Source organism: Falco cherrug, chromosome 5, assembly GCF_023634085.1.
Source record: "Falco cherrug isolate bFalChe1 chromosome 5, bFalChe1.pri, whole genome shotgun sequence".
Lineage (NCBI taxonomy): Eukaryota > Metazoa > Chordata > Aves > Falconiformes > Falconidae > Falco > Falco cherrug.
Genome location: NC_073701.1, coordinates 12,798,091 through 12,817,221, shown reverse-complemented (window position 1 = coordinate 12,817,221; position 19,131 = coordinate 12,798,091). Strand labels below are relative to the sequence as shown.

At 39.8% G+C, this 19,131-nt stretch overlaps 1 protein-coding gene across 3 annotated transcripts in view; it reads right to left on the bottom strand.

The window, feature by feature from the left end:
- Window positions 1–19,131, bottom strand: part of LRP6 (LDL receptor related protein 6) — a 128,381-nt gene that overhangs the window by 50,747 nt on the left and 58,503 nt on the right. For all 3 annotated transcript variants that reach the window (XM_055710973.1, XM_055710971.1, XM_055710972.1), the window contains exons 4-7: window positions 13,046–13,242; window positions 12,177–12,308; window positions 3,135–3,531; window positions 2,450–2,621 (exon numbers count right to left, since the gene is read on the bottom strand). In XM_055710973.1, the coding sequence (XP_055566948.1) occupies window positions 2,450–2,621; window positions 3,135–3,531; window positions 12,177–12,308; window positions 13,046–13,242 (898 nt within the window). The remainder of the gene's footprint in view (window positions 1–2,449; window positions 2,622–3,134; window positions 3,532–12,176; window positions 12,309–13,045; window positions 13,243–19,131) is intronic.

Genomic DNA, 19,131 nt, shown 5'->3' with positions numbered 1-19,131 from the left:
TCGATTTTAAACCCATTTCTGAAGTGCAGTTAGGAAGTAGCAATATTATATTTAAGGAAGAACACGGAGTTTTTCCTAAAGCTAATGCAACAAGCCAACAGAATAATGACTCCCCAGAGCTTCAAGGAAAAGAGTGGCGTCAACACAGGAAAAAGAGAGGCTGTACAGGTTCCATCCAAAGGCCCACACATCCCAGTATCCAGTCTCAGAGCGTAATCAGAATTTACACGCACAGAACAGCATAATAAAGCAAATGCATACTGAAACTTTGCAAGAAGACTCTTTCATTCTACAGCAATTTATAGTTCAGTGATTTGTGGTTCAGAAGGCAATTCTGTTTTCTAGTAAACTGCAGCGGAATTCCCTTAGATTTACCCACAGACTTACCCAGTCTTCCCAGTAACACATGTAAACTTTTAACATCCACAACTTACCACACACTGTTTGAAAAACCATCTGCTTTTGTTTGTCTGCACCCACCACCTGCCAGTATTATTTATGAATGCCAATTTCTTCTATCAAAAAGGGGGGGGGGGCGGGGGCGGGAAAGTCCTGGTCACCTTATAATTTTCTTGATTTTATAGATCTCTGCCACATACCCCTAAATTAACACCTTCTGCAATAAAAAAAACCAAACAAAAACACACAACAAAAAAACCCCACCCCAAATCCTCAAGCAAGCACAACTAAAATCAAAAAACCCCAAAGAAAATCTGTGGGAGAATGTCTTCTCTGCTGCTTTAAAGGGTCTAGCCAGGCTTTTTCAAGAATTTCTGCACATTGCTAAAAGTTAACAAATGTTAACTTTTTATAAAAAGCAACAGCAGTAAAGTCATAGCACTTGCAGCCTCACAGGAAAAAAAATAACTAGCAATTCTGAAACCTTAAGATAAATCTTCTCTGATGCCCTGCTTAGACATTACATGACAACCTGGAACTAACCCATTCTGCTAGCTCACATTGGTTTAAAAACAATGAAATGGAAATTGTCCCAGCAGACTTTGTGCCAGATCAGATATCTTCTGTCCTGCCACAGAATTGTTATGTTGGCATAAGCATTATATCATGTGTTCTAGCCAGTCTGACAGAAATGCGGCAGTGAGCTCATGCCTGATCTAGATGAAAATTTCTACCACAAACTGATCCAGCACTGAACAGAATAATTTTTAATGAATACGGGACCACGGTCTGAGCAACACTGAATCACATGAAAAAAATCTCAGTGTTCTGGCAAGCACTAGAGTGGAGAATGCCTAACTTTCCTTTTGCAAAATACATTCAACTCCAAGACAGCATCAGGGCTGAAGTGCTCAATCTGTTACAAATAAAACTCAGCATAGCTAAGACTCTTTCTCCCCTCTTTTCTCAGAGCTGGTATAATGTTAGATGAATTACAGACTATAAATCTTGTTTTCAGGACAAAGAAAACTGTGCTCCCTGGGGCTCTCCCAAGGAGTGCTTCAAAGCAACTCACTTTGCAGGACTGGAGTTACTTTGACTCTGAAGGAGAACAGTTATGTGACCTTCCAGCGCAAGATTATGACTTCACGTTGACTTGTTCGAAGTTATAAATAAATAAAAGTATTTCATATGCTAAAGAAGATATTGTATCTAATATGATAAGTGCTGAAAATTATTTGCAATGGTAAGGAATCACTAAGGAAAGCTATAATTCATCAAAAGAAAGGTAAATCTATCAGGATATAGCAGCAAAGGTAGATGGTGCTACTATGGCACCAGGTAGTAGCCAAGTCTCCTGCTTCCAGATAAAACTTCTGCCTTTTGATAATAAACTGAACAAATACTAAGCAATACTATTTTCCCAAAGACTGTCAAAGAGATAATAAAAGTCATAGTTGTTCCCTAAATATTATATAAAAACAAACACAAGAATTTCAATGTGGGAGAAAAGAAAAATGGTTCCCCCTGCCAATTTAGAAACTTTAGCAGAACATATTATAAAGAAAACAAAATCTGTCCCCTCACTGGAATCCTAATAAAATGAGAGAGATGCAAAGTACAGGGGATTTGTGGGGGTGGAGTACAAATAATTATATTTTAGTTCTTTAAAATGTGTTTAAAATAGCATCTAACCTGAGCAGTGTAAAGAATGAGAGATCAATTTTCTTAACATACAGACATTACTCCCATTAAAAACTTTTTTACCTGATGACCTAAGAATTGACTTATTTAACAAATCCTTATCATATGTTCTTAAAAAGAGGAATCTACCACACGGATATAATTTCCATTTTACACACAGAAAAATGAGGGAAGAGTAGCAAGTAATTTGCCCAAAGACAGAGAAGAAACTGAATTGTTTCTTAAAGCACAAATCAAACATTACCCCATTGCCCTGTTAGGCTAATCAGAATTTGAACACCTAGAAAAGCAGAGTAACTACATTCTATGACTCCACAGAATTAAAAATGCACGTGCAATTACAAACCTCTATTTTGTCTGTTTTGGCATCTCCCCAGTATATTTTGCTTTCTGCATAATCCAATGCCAGTCCATTTGGCCAGCCAAGCGAGGTGTTCACAAGCACAATTCTGTCTGAGCCATCTAATGCTGCCCTCTCGATCTTTGGGATTTCTCCCCAGTCAGTCCAGTACATGTACCTGCAAAGGAAACATAACCTTAAGAACTCTTATTAAACCAAACTTTCAATATTCACATAGCTTCTTCTGCACTGCTGTTCCCCCAAGCTACATCGCACACAGGAAAGTACATTTCTAAGCCAAATATATTTCCTTACCCAAGTAAGGATGCCCAAACCACGCAGAAAGCACAGACATGTAAACCCCTGTCCCTTTACACAGAACTCCTGTATCAGCCTGCCCAGCAAGACAACAGAACCAGTGCTATTAGCTAGAATAAAGAGATTCACACCATCCCCAAAAATATTTTTAAACAGGAGAATAAAATCATACAGACACATAAGATGACCACCCAGGTGGTTAAAGTAGAGCAGTAGTCCCTGTGCCTCACAGCCTTAACTTTCAAAGAATCCCAGTATTATCATTTTGAAGGCTCAGAAGTTTATCATTGCATCCCATTATTTGCATACAGGTAGACAGAGGTATCTCCTTTACACGACTCATTTAGAAAAATGCTCACAAACAGCTCCTCACCCAACCATGGGATCCAGCACAATAGCTCTGGGTTCTTCCAGGTCTTCTGATACCAAGATTTTTCTCATGGTCCCATTAAGCCTTGTAACTTCAATACGGTCTGTGCCAGTGTCAGTCCAATACAGATTTCGGGCAACCCAGTCCACAGCAATGCCATCAGGATGTGCGATCTGGGCTGTGACAACAAACTGACTACCTGACCCATCAATGAACGAGCGGCGGATGGCCCTAACTTCGTCATCGGTCCAATAGATGTATCCTTCCAGAGGATCAAAGTCAATGGCGATGGCGTGACGGATGTCCTCCAGTGGCAAAACAATGTCTGTAAAATCTGGGGTGTCTAAGGAAATTCGCCTCAGGTCTGTCCGGCGGGCTAGAAGCAGCAGCTCAGTGGCACCTGCATGAACAAGGCAAAACCAAAACCATCTTACCAACACTGTGCAGTAAGCCTGTAAATAGTGAACCTGATTTTGTACCATTTGGTACAAGCTAGTCTAGCTACCTTGATTTCACAGGACCTAACCGAATTGATGGGCACCAGCAAAGAATTCCACTCAAAGGCTTCAAATGTGGCGTTACTGTTCTGCAGAACAAGTCAGATTGTTTATAGAGAAAAATCAGTGATTGTTTCCTTGTCCAAAATGTATTATGTTGGACATGTTTTCTATCCATATAATCCCCTCCAAAGGTACTGAAATAGATATGCAATAACTATGCTGCTATTTTATGCAAATCAACAGATGGCCTGCAGCCTCTTAGATGAAAAATTAATTATATAAATAATTTACTGACTGTTTGCTCTTGTTGGTATAGGGGACAATCATGACAAACAAGCTGCGTGTTTCAACAACACCCTTAGAAGCAGAAAAAAATGTAACATCGGATGCCACAAGTATATCTCCTCTGAGAGACTCTTACCGGAGGCATCAGATTTGGGAACTGACAGTTCCACAACTCTGTGGAGTAGGAGGGCTGTCAGCTTCTCCTGTATTTGTTGAGAACAAGCTTATTGAAAACATGAAGATAGGTAACAGTGCGTCTTACAAAGTCACTTTGAGCCAAAATGTACAAAAGCCTTGCTGGCTTTTGGGTCAAAAGTCAGAATCACAGTATATATCTGAGATCAGCTTGCATTGCAGAAGACATTTTCACACAGGGCAACACAAATTGTTAAATGGTACACGAGCTGAGCTTCTGATCAATGACAGATGTATTTATTGTCTATTCTAATTAATTCGCATTTCATTTTCTATTCTATGCTACTAGATTTCAATGTAATGAAGGATAGACAACCACCATGCCCCACTCCAATTAAACTGGCTTATCAGTTTGGAGTCTCAGAGAACTAAGAGCAGCTCAGGTCTCAGGGAAACTCGAACCAAGGTAAAAAATGTGTGCATCCTAAATGCAGGAAAAGTGTGTTGCAATGGCTTTCCTCAAACAGTGAGGGGAAAGGGTTTGTCAGGGACTGATGTAGGCATGAGGACAGATGCAACAGGGGGGGAGGAAGGTTTATGAAAATAAATGCATCAGCATCACAGTGAAAAAAACACTGCCAAGCCACATTCTGCCCATGTCTTGATCTTATAGAGGTATAAAAAAGGGCTAGAAGGCTGAAAGAGCATCAACTACAGCAAGCATGTTGCTGATGAAAAAAGAATTTTGGTGCCTTATGCCAAATTTCTTTTTTTTAAAAGAAGTCAGTAATTGTCATTGGTGCTAGATGAGACCTCACTACATGCCAAACTTCGGAGAGATGCCAAAGCAACCATTGCTTAATTTTCAGGAAGTTTAGCACATTAAAAACCGCTAAGACTCTTTCACAGTGCTGCAAGAAACAGCACCTTTCAACAACTGAGGTTCATAACATTTTTACTACTGCTCCAGATTGGCAGTCCAGAGTGGGTTAAGATCAGCTTCGGGATCTTCTGTCCTAAAACACCTTGTATTCAGAAACAAAAGTACACACAAGTCAATTGTTCTTCTAGTGAATAAGTCTTACGCATTAATATCAGGAAGGTGGAACCTCTAATTACATGTCTATGCATCCTTCAAAATCATGTAGAGCTTGTGACATAGTAAATGCAAAACAGGCATGTTAGTAAGAATTTTTTATAATTATGGAAGCAACTGATCTTGTCACGACAGTCTACATGTATATCTGTATTTATTGCTGCTAAGTATATCAAACAACCGAGCAATAAGATCCAAGCATTCAGCTGCATTATGGTCACCTAAAGTATTAATACATAACTAATCCCAAAAATTTAGGTTCAAGAAAGAAACATCTAGTCTTTTCTTTCTTAGCAACTTCAGTCTTTTATCCAACTTAATCTTTTAAACAAAACTATGAAAATCATATTTAAAAGCCCAATTATATCTTCTTTGCATTATCTAGTAAAACTGAGGTTCAGTAAATGCACTAACCTCAGATTTCTGTACAGTTAGAAAGCTATATATAGTCTACCATATACACAAAAAGTGTAAGGCATAATTTAAAAATAATTTGTGTGCTTTAGCTTAAGTTGACAGTCATTTTGAAGAACCAATGCCAGGTCCCCAGAAAGACTCAACTGAGTAGAACCATACCTTTGCTGAAACTCAGGCTTAAAGCTGACCAATTGACCTTCCAATTCTTCTCAAAGACAATCCATTTCAACAGCTTCAGTATCCTGCTTTCAGGCTGCAATACTGTTGTTTAGTCAAATAACCCACTGTGTTGAAGCTTTAATTTGGCATTGGGAAAATGCCTGGTTTTCAGCTAACCCATGCTGCACTCTGGATCCCTGAGCTAAGAACTTCATGGTCTTGATCTGGGGCCCTGGCTAAAAATCCAGCTCCCAGTCAAACCCCACCCTCACCCCTCCAACCAAGCAACAAAAGTTTAAAGCTTACTTTAGAGCTATTAGCAACCCATTTGCAAACCCACACCTCAGCTGCTTAATTAGGTCACCAGTCATTCTGTTCAGGAAAAATAAACTGAGCAGCAGAGAAGCATCTCACCTCAAGGGAGGCTGATCGAAAGATCACTCTGGATGTCTTCAGACAACAGCAAAAATTGCAAATGCAAGAGCTGAGCACATTTATGGACTGATCCCATTACCACCTTGATGGCAGTCAAGTAAAGAAGGTGGTCTCAAAACTGAAATAAACAATTTGTACTTGTGGCAAATATCAGCTGTACAAAGTTTACCTGGCTAGGCACTGATCATCACCCAGTCAGAAAATGGCTCAAGATACTCAAGGTTGCCAGGACATAACAGAATCAATTTTATTCACTTCTAACTGAACTAAAGACCAGTTATGCAAAAGCTAGCATGTGACTGCAGAATCTCCGGACTTCTTCAGTCTGCCTCTCCAGGAAGAAGTATGCCTGTAATAATGAGCATGATGGAGAACACCATGGGTATGGAAACAGATTTCAAAAAAAAGAATGAAAAGGCAGGAAAAGACAATGCAGGGTGCATGCCAGCATAACTTTTTGTTCTTTTCAGTTTATCAGCACTTACTGGCAGACTGGAACAAGCCACAAACGTATAAAACACCTCAAATGGCTCAAATGCTTTCAAAAGGTGCATCAAGGCTGCAACCAGAGCTCTGACCTCAGCACACATATGCAGACCTGAAGCTGTTTTCCTCTAGACACCTCACACTGCACATACAAGGATGAAGTGGCCTAGATGAACACGCAGGAGACCTGGAGCAGAGCTTACTGCCCTCCTTGTTGGCTACTCTGTACTGGTGATCTCTACTGCACCCAACAAGCATGTCTGTAGACACAAGTACATCTCAAATACAGTGCTGGGTTTGACAGCACAGACCACCAGGTATGCTGGGGTGTGCGCTCACAGCCTTCAAACCAGAGCTCCCACACAAACACTTGCAGGCAGAGTAAGCATACAGCTGTCCCACAGTTAAAGTCAAGTCCCTCTGTCTACTTTCCATGCTCATCTCCCACATAATCCTAAGTGATCTTAGCAACCCATAATCTACTTTAAAAAAAAAAAAAAACACAAACAAAAAAACCCCCAAAAACCCTCCCAAAACATTCACATTGGGGACCAAGCTCAAGATTCTTTCTAGCACTGCCTCAAGTCATGGAGTATGCAGGATAGTTAGCAGTTTTTCTGAAATCAAGTGCCTTACTTAAGATGTCTAAATATGGACATAAAAGCTTTACTCCAGACTCTTATTTTTGAGAGCTTTAGCCTACTTTTATTAAGCACTTTGGAAGCTGGGATTACAAGCTCACGGATGGTGCATTACATTATTCCTGGAACTAATACTTTCTTCAAAAAGTCACTATTAAAAAAATCAAAATAATTTAAATTATGTGCTAGCTGAAGTCAAGGGAAGGGGGAGAAAAGGGGAAACCCAGCAAACAAGCAAGCAGATACATGCAGTGGCATAGCAGGACACTAGACGTTGAACCTCAAAGCTAACTTTTACGATGAACTGCACCTTCTCAATGATATGCAGGCTTCAGTCATTTGTCAGTTATTTACCTTGAAAACCAGCAGTAATTGCTGAGGCTAGTACAGCTACACAGACACACGCTCAGGACTTCATACATAAGTGCTAGAGCTAAGACATGCATAACACATTTTCTGTCTCTGAGAAATCAAGATTATTAATACATCCTCAATAGAATTACCAGACATTTGACTAAAATATTTATTTCCTAAATGTCTTTCTCCGGTTATAAAATCACTATTGTCAGAGAGCCCCTGATACTAAAGTCCAAACAAGATTTTTTCATCTAGACAAGCTCAACCTTAAAACTACAAAGGCAAAAGCAATGCATGTGAAATTAATAATGGATTTTTTCTTTCCTTTAAAAGAAATGAAAGAGTTCGGGTGTTAATTTAATACCTTGATCTGGCTGCTCCCAACAAAGCAGACTACCCACTGGGCAGCCCTAAATCACAAAAGATTTCTGATTACTGCCTCCAGGCCTACAAGGGAAATAGGATGTGAATGTCCATGGGCAAAACAAACTGTTTTCCTGGAAGAGAACAGAATGACCAAAGCAAGGCTGAAATGAAAGTCTGAAGCAGTGCTTTTTCTTCATGAGGAAACTCACATCTCTTTGCTCAGCTGAAGTCACCGTTGGTTTTCTCAGTACAAACCACACATCTGTATTGGTAATAGGAAATGCAGGAAATGCGTAAAATTCACTGCACGCAAAGATAGAAGCTGAGCACATGGACAGAGAGATCTTTGAGCACAAGCAGGAATGTAACTCCTATGACAAACTCCTAAGACAAACCTAAATTTTCTTATAAAAACAACTATCAGACAGGTCATTTAAACATAGCACTGTCAAACTCAGAACAGCAGTGCCTATAATACTGAAAAAGATAAACCCCAGTATGTCCTGCAGAACAGGACAGTAAATTACCAAGACACAACAACAGTAGGTAAAAGCTCTCCTGCGAAGCACCTGGGTGCTCAGAGAGGACTCTCCGCTTTGGATGTTACTGACCAAGGAATAGCTGGCCATGAAAACTGTTTATTCTGCCTCTTTTTTTCTTTGAAGGGCAGGGTCTTAGAAACTTTCATCCAGGCAAAGGGGATAAGAGCTTGCTACAAGCCCGCATCTCAGTTATTTAACTGTTTTTTTTTTTTAAGAGGAATAGCGATCAAGACATGAACAACCACAGCCAGTATTATCCGTTATTAGAAAAATAGCTAATTTTGTTCCAAGTTATCACCCTTTCCTGAAACACTATGGAAAGTGTTTCTAAATAGATGGAGGGGGGTGGATTATATTCATAGCTCTCACAAGAAATGGCAAAACTCTTCTAAGGTGTGATAAAAAAAAGGCCCTACAAAAAACGGAGAAACTAACACTGGGAGAAAGGGGAGGGTGGAAAAGATCTCCTATAAACCAAGATTATTCAAAAATGCTAGGTTGTCATGGAAACTGCTCAGGGAGGGTCAGCCAGCCTCACCTTTGGCTGCAAGGATCATCTGTCAATGCCAAAGCAAAGCAAACACCACAAACACACACTCAAAATTCACCCATCAAAATCTTTCCAGTCCAGGCCGGTGCTCTCAACAGTGCAGCATGAAATGAAGTTCTCTCCTCAAAGAGGCTCCTTTCAGAATGAAACAATTCTATTTAGGAACCAGTCTGATTTTAGTCTACTGCTAGATGACAAAAATATCTTAAAGAAAAGACACTCTTAGCCTCATTGTTCACCTTTCTTCACCTGCAAGTCACCCCTCCCTCCTTCCTTACCCCAGAGTCATGTACATGTTCTAATTGCAAACAGAGAATTCATCATTCTGTTTCAGCATAATAGGTATACACTGAAACAATTCAAGGTAAAAATGTTCAGTTCTCAGGGTTCACCTCTACTTTCAGAGCAGATATAGTAAACAGGCAAGTACAAAGGGAAAGAAACAGCCCAAGAAACCAGAACCACCCCCTGCCACTCCATACACCTGAAAAAGAAAAAATAAATTTATTTCCCCAGGGTCATGGAGCAGCCTAGGAAAGGAATTCAACACACAAACACGTACAGATTTACTTCTCAAAATCTGGTCTGTGGCTAGTCTGGCTCTGCTCAACTGCCATGCTCTTCTCCCTTCCCCAGATCAATAATTCCAGTGAATCTCTGCCTTGAAGAGCTCCGGAAAGTTGTAGGTCACTAACAAAAGCCCTAAGCCTACAACCCACACCTCCCTTCAGTGAGAGGTGAAAAAACAGTAAAAAAATATTATTTTGGAGTAAGCTCAGCTCTAAATGCTGAAACTACAGCTCCCTCACACTCCTCCCAGAAATTAGCTAGCTTTGCACAGAATCAAAGTTAAGTGAAATCAATGGACCTGATGCACAGCTTGAGTAGGTTGTTTCACTTGGGTTATGCGATAACTCACTTCTATGTCCAAGAAGCATTGGTATGCGACACTCACTGAGCTAAATAGACTCAATTTTCTCTTCCCCCTGCATTTTTCTTCTTGAAAAGCGAGAGGCAGTGTTTTGGAAAGACACAATACCAGAATGGTGGTTAAAAATGCAACATTATATCAACAAGCATAAGATAAATGAATGTTCTTATATAAAGTTTTTTGCATACAGATTGACAACATGCTGTAGTAAATTAGTTAACAAAATTCCTGATAGAATGGGAGCTATATTTTGTGAGCCAAATATACTCTACAGCTGACTGAGAATATACAATTTGGTTTCTTGTGTTTGGAGAGCGTGAAAAAAAGAGCAATAGTTGTAAGTTCTGTGCTGTAAGGAATGGCTGAAAAAGTGAACTGATGATTTTGAGTATCTTTGCATGAGAAGTTAAAGTCCTTTTAATAAGATTTTGTTTTCTGGCTTATTTTTAGTACCATTCCTCTATTTGCCTGTTGTAATTTACTTTGATAGGCTAGAAAGGTGCCATTCAGCACTGCCGCACAAGACAGTTAACCTGTGTGGCAGTTTGCCTCCATGAGGACATGGGGCTGAACCCAAGCAGTGAAGCGGGCACTTCTGTGATACAATGACCTGTTCCTTGGAACACAGCACAGGGGGAGCAAAAAGGTACAGCCCCTCTTGCCTGAAGTCCCTGGCCCTTTTTCTATCAGCGGTAAGTCAAAAGGAAGCAATTTCTCTCTCTTGATCTCTCCAGGGCTTGTTCCAACTGTTGTCCTTAGTCCTTCAGCCTCTGCTGCCTTACCTTCTGCCTCTGCTTGGCAAGTGACCAAAGCTTCAACACTTCCAGTCCCCCAGCCTGTGCAGCAGCTCTGCTTTTGGAAACATGCCTGTATTGGGTAACAACTGCTTTAGCTATCTGCTGCCACAGAGGAGTTTATCTGTGCATATCAAGTAATTTTTAAAAAGCACATGAATTTGTGTCAGATTCTGACTAAATATGACCAACTCATAGCTGTATTATTAAAGCTTGTTCCTTGTACTGGCAGAAATGGAAAGAAAAACATCTTGTGCATGTATTGGTAAATTCCTACAAACAATCCTCCAAGGCCGAATTGGGAGCAGCTTTTGAATTTTTCACATAAAAGCAGCAATTATTTTAACAAGGTTCACACAGACACAAATATAATCAACAGAGAGCATGAAATAGCATGAAATTAAAGGAAACACATAACGGTATCAGACAAGCGCAGAAGAATTTTTAAAATATAAAATGATAATTTAACAGAAATTATTTCTGTATACTTTTTATTTAGTCTATTTACAGTAAGTTCTACTGTATCTTTCTGTTTCTTCTTCCTCCATGTACCTTTATCATAGATGATCTGCATAAAAGATGGTTATTGATGAGCAAGCTAATTATCTCCCAGTGTTATTTGACCCTGTTAATGTACTACAACCACCACAGCATGTCTCAAGACCTATACTTACAAGATGTAACAACTTAAAATCATATACATTAGTCAACAATGAGACACTAAAAGCACTTCTGGGTGAGCACTTGCAGCCCTAAGACTTGACCACGTCTTGAGTTTTAAGGGAAACACTTTCAACACCTCTAAGAACATGCCGTTCTTTTCAGTTCCTCTATACAGATGTAGGTACCTAACTTTATGCATGTGAACTGAAAGAGATTCCAGGTGTATGCATGTGTAATAAACAGACATCAGATCCTGAAAAAAAGAACTGTGTTTATTGGACAATCCTATTAACCAAATACTAATTCATGAACAATAACATCAGAAATATTTTAGAGACAACAGATGAGGTATGTATCATTTTCTCTAAGAAAAGGGAACAACAGAGCCCCTCCAAAGAGTCTGCAGGGAATTAGTGACAGAGACAGAATTGCAAACTAAATTTTGTAACTGGATTTTAAAAATTTTAAACTAAATTTTAACCTGCTTTTCAGCCATGACATTCTTTTTGAAAAGTAAAGGGCATTCTCCAACCACATATCTGTACTGCAAAAGCATGCACAATTTCACAATCTGCCATCCCTAATGCGCATTATATAGCGAAGCTAGAAGAACCCTTTTCCCTTCAAAAAATACTTTGTTGTGTATTTGTTCGTGTTTTTAAAAGGATTTTTAAAAACCAAATCCTACCATCTTTGCAGGTCTTTCCATTCTCAAGAAGTTTCACACCAGTGGGACACGCACACTGATAAGAGGGCTTGGTAGGAGACATCAAACACAAGTGGGAGCAGCCACCATTATTAATTCCACATGGGTTTGTAGCTGTTAAACATAAATCACACAGATTAATGCTTCTGACAACGAATGACCTCATCTCATGTGTTAAGACACATACGGCATTTGAGTGGTAGAATCAGTGGCAGCAACACAGATTAAAGAAGGAAATTATAAACACAGAACAAGGAAAAATTAATTCCAAGTGTTGAGTAGTGGGGTATTTATGATACCAAAATGCCCAAATGTTGAACGTTTCCTTTCTTGAGGAAGGAGCACATAGCTCTAAACAAGAGCCTTGTTTCAGCTCTGCTCTCCTCATTTTCACAAACTATTCAGCACATTGGTGCTGAATGTATAGTAGGTTGTATATATAAAAACAAGATGCAAACACAGTAAATTAACACAATGGTTAAGAGTGCTTATTACACAGAGCTAGTCTTGCTTAATATCATCTGCCAAATTAACACTACTTTCCATTCAGGAACTACTACTTGGAAAAAATAAAAATACTGCGTTGCCTAAAGTAATGGCACATGAAACAGAAGATGGAATACAACAACAGGATAAATGTGGTAGGCAGAAAAAAAGCAAGAGGTTTTTTGCATTTAAAAAAACAATGTAGAGAATATTTGGTTTCTCTTTGGGTCTTTTCCCAATCTCTGCATTGGAAAAATTGCATCATGACGTGGGTGAAGCCACCCACTACCATACAGAAAGACTAATTAAGATTTTTGCAAATCAGTTCCAACTTGCAGTTAAAAAAAGAAGGCAAGACAGCTTACCATTTGGCTGCCTCTTTTGGCTGAAAGCATGGATATCCATGGGAGAGAAGATGTTGGAATGTATTTCACGCAGGTCCTCCCCAGAGTACTTGCTGCAGGCCAAGATCGAATGCGTGTTCCAGTCAGTCCAGTACAACGTGTCCCCAAAGAGCGTCAAAGCAAAAGGATGTGGAAGGGAGCCTTTAACCACTGCTTGCCTAATAGAATACAGGGGAAAAAATGAATGCTCGAACACAATTCACGCTACGGTTTTGTTTGAACGTAGCTTTTGTGAAAAGAATTTTAACGTTAAGTACTGTTATTCAGAACTTCCTATTTATTTATGGGGAACAAATACAGTGCACCCACTTTGGGGAATGATACGGGGTAACAATACAGGAGTCCTACTTCCAGGCTGCCTACTGATGCTAAGATGGTCACAAGAGATGCCAACTGAAATCCTTACTTAAGCCTGTGGCTATTTCTTAGCACTCCTGTAACAATCAATACCTGTGAAACTCTGTCATCATGAGCAAGTGGGGAAAATGCCAGCTGATTTTATGGAAGTCTGGCTGCTACCTGCTGATATATGATGTCCACCATTTTCAGCCTCAGCAGATTCCAAACTGAGACAGCATTTGGTCAGTTAACAGTCCATCCATCTCTTCCAGTTTTGCTCTTTTGAACCATCAGAAAAATATTCTAATGGCAAATAGTTTCACTACAAAGAAACCCTTAAAGTTACTTTTCATGATTCATTATTATGATAACTATTAAGCTATTGTTTTTATTGTAAGCAGTGCAATTAAACACAGTTCTACTGATCTGCCATGGTAATGGTATCATTTCTGAGCAAACTGGGTCACTGCCTGTCTCCAGGTCCATAAACAAAATTAAAGACTATACCCATATATTTTATGTATATATACAAACACATTCTCATTAGCCATCACAAAAATGCAGCACAAACATGACTGAAGACAGTTTTTCCAGGTTCTTGTGATGTAGAAACTAATTATCCGTACCCAGGTTCCTCAGAACTGGAATTAAGTAGCTCAGTTCTTTTGGTTATTTTATTCAGAATCACAGAAAAAACTTAGGATGGAGAAGATCCTGGAGGTCATCTGGACAAACACCCCACTCAAAGCAGGGCCACACAAGTACCACTGACACAAACGCTTCTTCCCACCTCCTTTCTTCTTAACTGCACGGGTACACATGTGTTCTCAGATACACAAGCTCCCACTGAACATTAGAGATTGCCATCCCTCTCCTGCACTGAAAGCGTAAGGCACTGACACACACGTTTACTACTCCCTTATTCCCCTAGGTTACACTATGAACACTAGCCTCCCAATTTTCTTCTTGCAGAGAGGAAAGTCATAGTCATTATCTGTATATTTACTGAGAAAACACCCCCACACTGTATGCATCACTTCTGCAAAGAAGTCAGTAACTGAAGTAGTTTAGTAGAGGACAAAACCACTCTTATTTTCCAAGTATTTTCTGTTAAAATATAACAGAAGAGTATATTAAAGCAAGAAACTTGAAGGTATCTTCTTCCAATGATTCTGAGTACAAAGAGATTGAAGTCATTACCGCTCTTTCACCTTAGCTTCTGGAAAAAGATGCACTACCTTTAAAGTTTCTATTTTTTTCTGCTCCCAAGAAAAACATACATTCCTTTACTTGTCACTCTAGTGTTCCAGTTCTACACCAAACAAAATTTTCCATTTCTTGATATTTTGCACTCGAAAGTAGGACATATTATCTTTTCTTCCTTATTTCTGTCTGGAGTCAGGTATGTATTTTGCTTCTAATTAAATGCTCCAACTAAGCATCTTACAAAAGACTATATTTTAGTATCATTTACAGCTGAAATCTACCAGCCAAACAGTAAAGCCAGAACACCACAACAAACTCCCCTACCAAGAATAAAGGTATTCTAATTCTGTAAACATTTTTACCAGTCCCACCCCCAAACCCTAAATACCTTCAAGATTTGAATAATTTTTGTTTATAGCAGGCTTGGAGACTGAGTCTTAAGGACAAATTTGTGACATCTGTCATATGGGACAGAAACAATAAAAGTCCAAAGCTCTGGCTATAACCAATTCTGCACCAAATACAGCACTCCCATGCACATGAGAAGCCATGTGTTTATAAAGCATTCTATCTTGCTATTTACTTGAAAAAAAAAACCCCAAAAGCACAGGAATTTTACATGTGGTTAGCACCCACCATTCCTAGGGGGAGTAAATCTCGGGAGTACAACAGACACTGTTAGACGTGCCTAACTTTCAGACAACCATCTACTCGTATGACAAAGCATCAGGTGGACTGTGGCCCTTACTTAAACCTTCGTTCGACTGCAGGGTCAGCCACAGCCTTGAAGCAATTACTCTTAAACCTGTATCATTTTTCTCAGCAGATACAAGGTACTGTCACATGAAAATGGCTTTGGGCCCAAATACAACGGCCTGTATTCCTTGCATCTCATCAAGATGAGCATTACAAGTAACACCGTACTCCACATCCCTTGTTTCCAGCAAGCCACTACAAGGTGATAGCTCACCTCCAATCAGCAAACCCAGCAGGGCTTTTTTCCCCTCTGAACACCCTCCACAGGCTGCACCTGCAGCCTTGCTGAACAGCAGCCACACAGCGTGTGTCAGCACTGAAGCAGTTGCCGAGTTGTGCTAAATGAGCCGCCACAGGCTAATGAGGAGCAGGGGGAAAAGGCTGGAGAGCCAAGGTGCTAAAAAACAGGAAAAGGAAGGGGAGAGGGAGCAAGAAATGACCTTCTGATGGCTGCCACGAAGCAGTTATGCTTCAGCATGACCTGCATTAGAAACTGCAGAGCTCTGGTTTTAGTGGCTGGGACACGCCGGTGAAAGAAGGGGAGCAGAACATCACTCGTAGCACTCAACTTCTGTGCACAGTTTACAGGAGCGGTTGCTTCCCACCTGCAGAGTGTTTCTCAAGCACCCACGTGGGCTTGGGGAGCAGCCAGGTTTCTGGCCTCACTAATAAAGCTGCCAACCCCAGTACCAGGTACAGCACTGCAGGTGTAATTGGACTGACATGACCTGACAGCTCTTTGGTGGCAACCACCTTCAGCCTCTATGTTACCAGCCCAGGCTTGATTGGAACAAGTGATATGACAGCAAAAAGCACTACATCCTATTATCCTGCACTAAGCTCTTCAGTTCCTTCAAACTGCTGTATTCATATCATTAGTCTCGTTAAAAAGAGACACCAGAGGATGATGAGAAAGTGAGAAATGAGGATAAGGAGTAATGTTATTCGTTCAGGAGACATCTCTAGGGCTTCAGCAACATGCAAATTGGCTACATATTAGATGGCACTAAGCACATACTAACTTTAGTAATATTCCCTGCACCAGGCATATAATCACACAAATTTGCCTTAAAAATCTTGATGGCTATTGACATTTAAAATGTCACTGTCTCTACTGTTAATTGGCTGGGAAGGAAATGCAGAAGGGGACAGCAAACAAGGAAAGTGAGGGGAGAGAGAGAGAGAGAAAGCAAGCAGAAATTAAATTCTGTGCTGTAGTACCGTGATCTCCTAAATTCAACTATTTATGTATCAACATGGTAATCAGAGATGCAATTACAATAAAAACTTGCTATAGTGAAGAGTTTGCTGCTGCCTGAAGAAAACATAGATCCAATTTAAATAGATTCAGCTTTGTTCTATTTGTATTCTAACAGGCCTGTGAAATACTTTGTTTAGATAAAGGAAACAAATAATAAACAAGTTAAAGCAGGCATACAAAAGGGGCTACTGAACTCTGAAATGGAATACACACATGCAAACTCATAGACAACCTATCCAGTTTTATACTAACAATGACAAATAAGCTGCTGCTTCAGGATAATGTGCATTTCAGACAAAGACTAAACTCACTTGAAATAAAAATTAACAGCAAAATGACCAAAAAATATTAATTTTGAGTTCATATCCTTTATCAAAACCAGGATTTCTGCAGTCTGTCTTTATTTCTTTTTCAAGTAATACTAGCATTCAATTCCATAGCTAGATTATAGCTATGAAATTTAAGAATACTTCACACCAAAATAAAGCCACCAAAAATCAAGATAACATAAATTTTAAATATCAGAATTATTTTTTCCCTAGAATTTTAACAGATAACAATTTATATCCAAGTATAATGGCATTTATCCCTAAAAATAAAAAACCAAACACTTCCCATTAACCAAATCCCTTCTATTCTGGCTGAGTTACAGTTTTTTTCATTTCAAAACCTGATCAGAACACCTGCAGAAAACCTGGGATACTTCAGACATCCTGGCCTGTACATCTCTAAACCATTAACATTCCAGCTTCACAGTAGCAAAACTCCTTTCAGGTGACCTGTGAGGCTGCCTTCACTCAATCTCCAGGGCAGGGTGCAAAAATTTTCACATTTGTGTTTCAATCTACTTCTCTGGCATCTCTCTGGAGGATCCCATAGCTATTACCATCTCGTAGGCTATCAGAAAGGGGGTGGGGGTGGGGGGGTGTGTGTGTGTGTGTGTGTGTAAATAATCTGGTGTTGTACCAGTCCTTGCAATCCCATTTCAAATATGACTGTGAAGACTGGGAAAAAATGAAGGTAATTCATCTTAATACTTCATACTTACTACTGTGGCAAAATTTACCATATTGGCATCTAATGACAACTCAATATGAAGAGCTAGAAATTCATACCAGCTAGAGGTAAAAGCTTTCTGATTTGTGTGTATGTGTGTGCATGTATATGCATTTACTGATTTTTAATTTATTTTCCTTCTTATGCTATACCAGATCTCTGAGCATTCAGGAAATTGCAAGAATTACACAGCTTTGACTTGTTGACAACTGGAAATGTTAGCAAGTGGCCGAAGCACGCACAGCACGAATCCTGCACACCATCACATGAAGCAGGATGAAAGACCAGCAGACAACCATAGGATGCCACAAGGAGGGCAGGGAGCTCCGGTTCACTCAGAAGCTTACAAGGTTTTCTCTCCTGCCGAACTAACAAAAATATTTGCAGAGCAAACTTGGAAAATTAAGCTGGACTTTTAGCATGAATGCTTGTTCAAATATTGCTATCAGAACACAAGCCTGGTTCTAATTACCCAAAAAGTACACAGGAAATATGACTTCTGGGATACAATACTGTCTCTTAAAGCCAAAATATTTTCTATTTTGCCACTTCTTTAAGCCATGACTGCCATGTGTTTCCCAAACATATGTGTAACAAATAAAAGGTCTAGCAGTGCCATTTCAAATCCCACCTTCAATGAAAGTCTGAAGAAGTCAATCAGAAGTAAAACCATGCCTGAGAAATGGAGTAATTCTGCAGGTCATTTTTCAGGCAAACACCATCATGACAAGCAGTGTAGATGAAAAATCTCTGGCAAGAGGGGAGGAGACTGGGAAACCAGCAGGAAGAGATGAGGGAGTTTAGGAGGTGGTGCACCAGTAGGCCCACTGACTGCACAGTGGTCTACGTGTTTCCTAACTGACACTGCCCTTCCTTTGCTTTCAGGTGGGCCAGTGATCCTCAACTAATTCTGCATTTGCCATCTCAGGTCTTTGATGCAGTGTTGATGAGCTGCCCTGTTGATCCAGCTGGGCTAGTCACCCTGTACTACATGTTTTTATTTAACGTCTAGAAATGTGCAGTGACCTGTGGCATAGTGACTCTAGCCATATAGAGTGTATGTATATGTTCAACACAAATGTGTTGAAGCTCCACCTTTCCAGCATTTTATTTCAGAAGCACCTTGGGGAAGAACGAAGACATTCACCCTAGCTCTGTGTCCGAATAATGTAATTAATTCTGCTTATGCAGGATTCTCTAGCAGTTTTAATTAGGCACTATTTGTCTCCTCCACTGGCCTGTAATATGTTGCTGTGCTCTTGAAACAGGCTTTTCACCATAGACTGGTTCCTCTTTACTGCTTGAGGGCATTAAGCATTTTCATCTCACAGAAAATATCCACAAAGATACACACAGAATGCCGTATTTTATATCTTGCATGTAATGTCATATATTCTACACATTATATGCAAATAATGAAAAAGTCTTC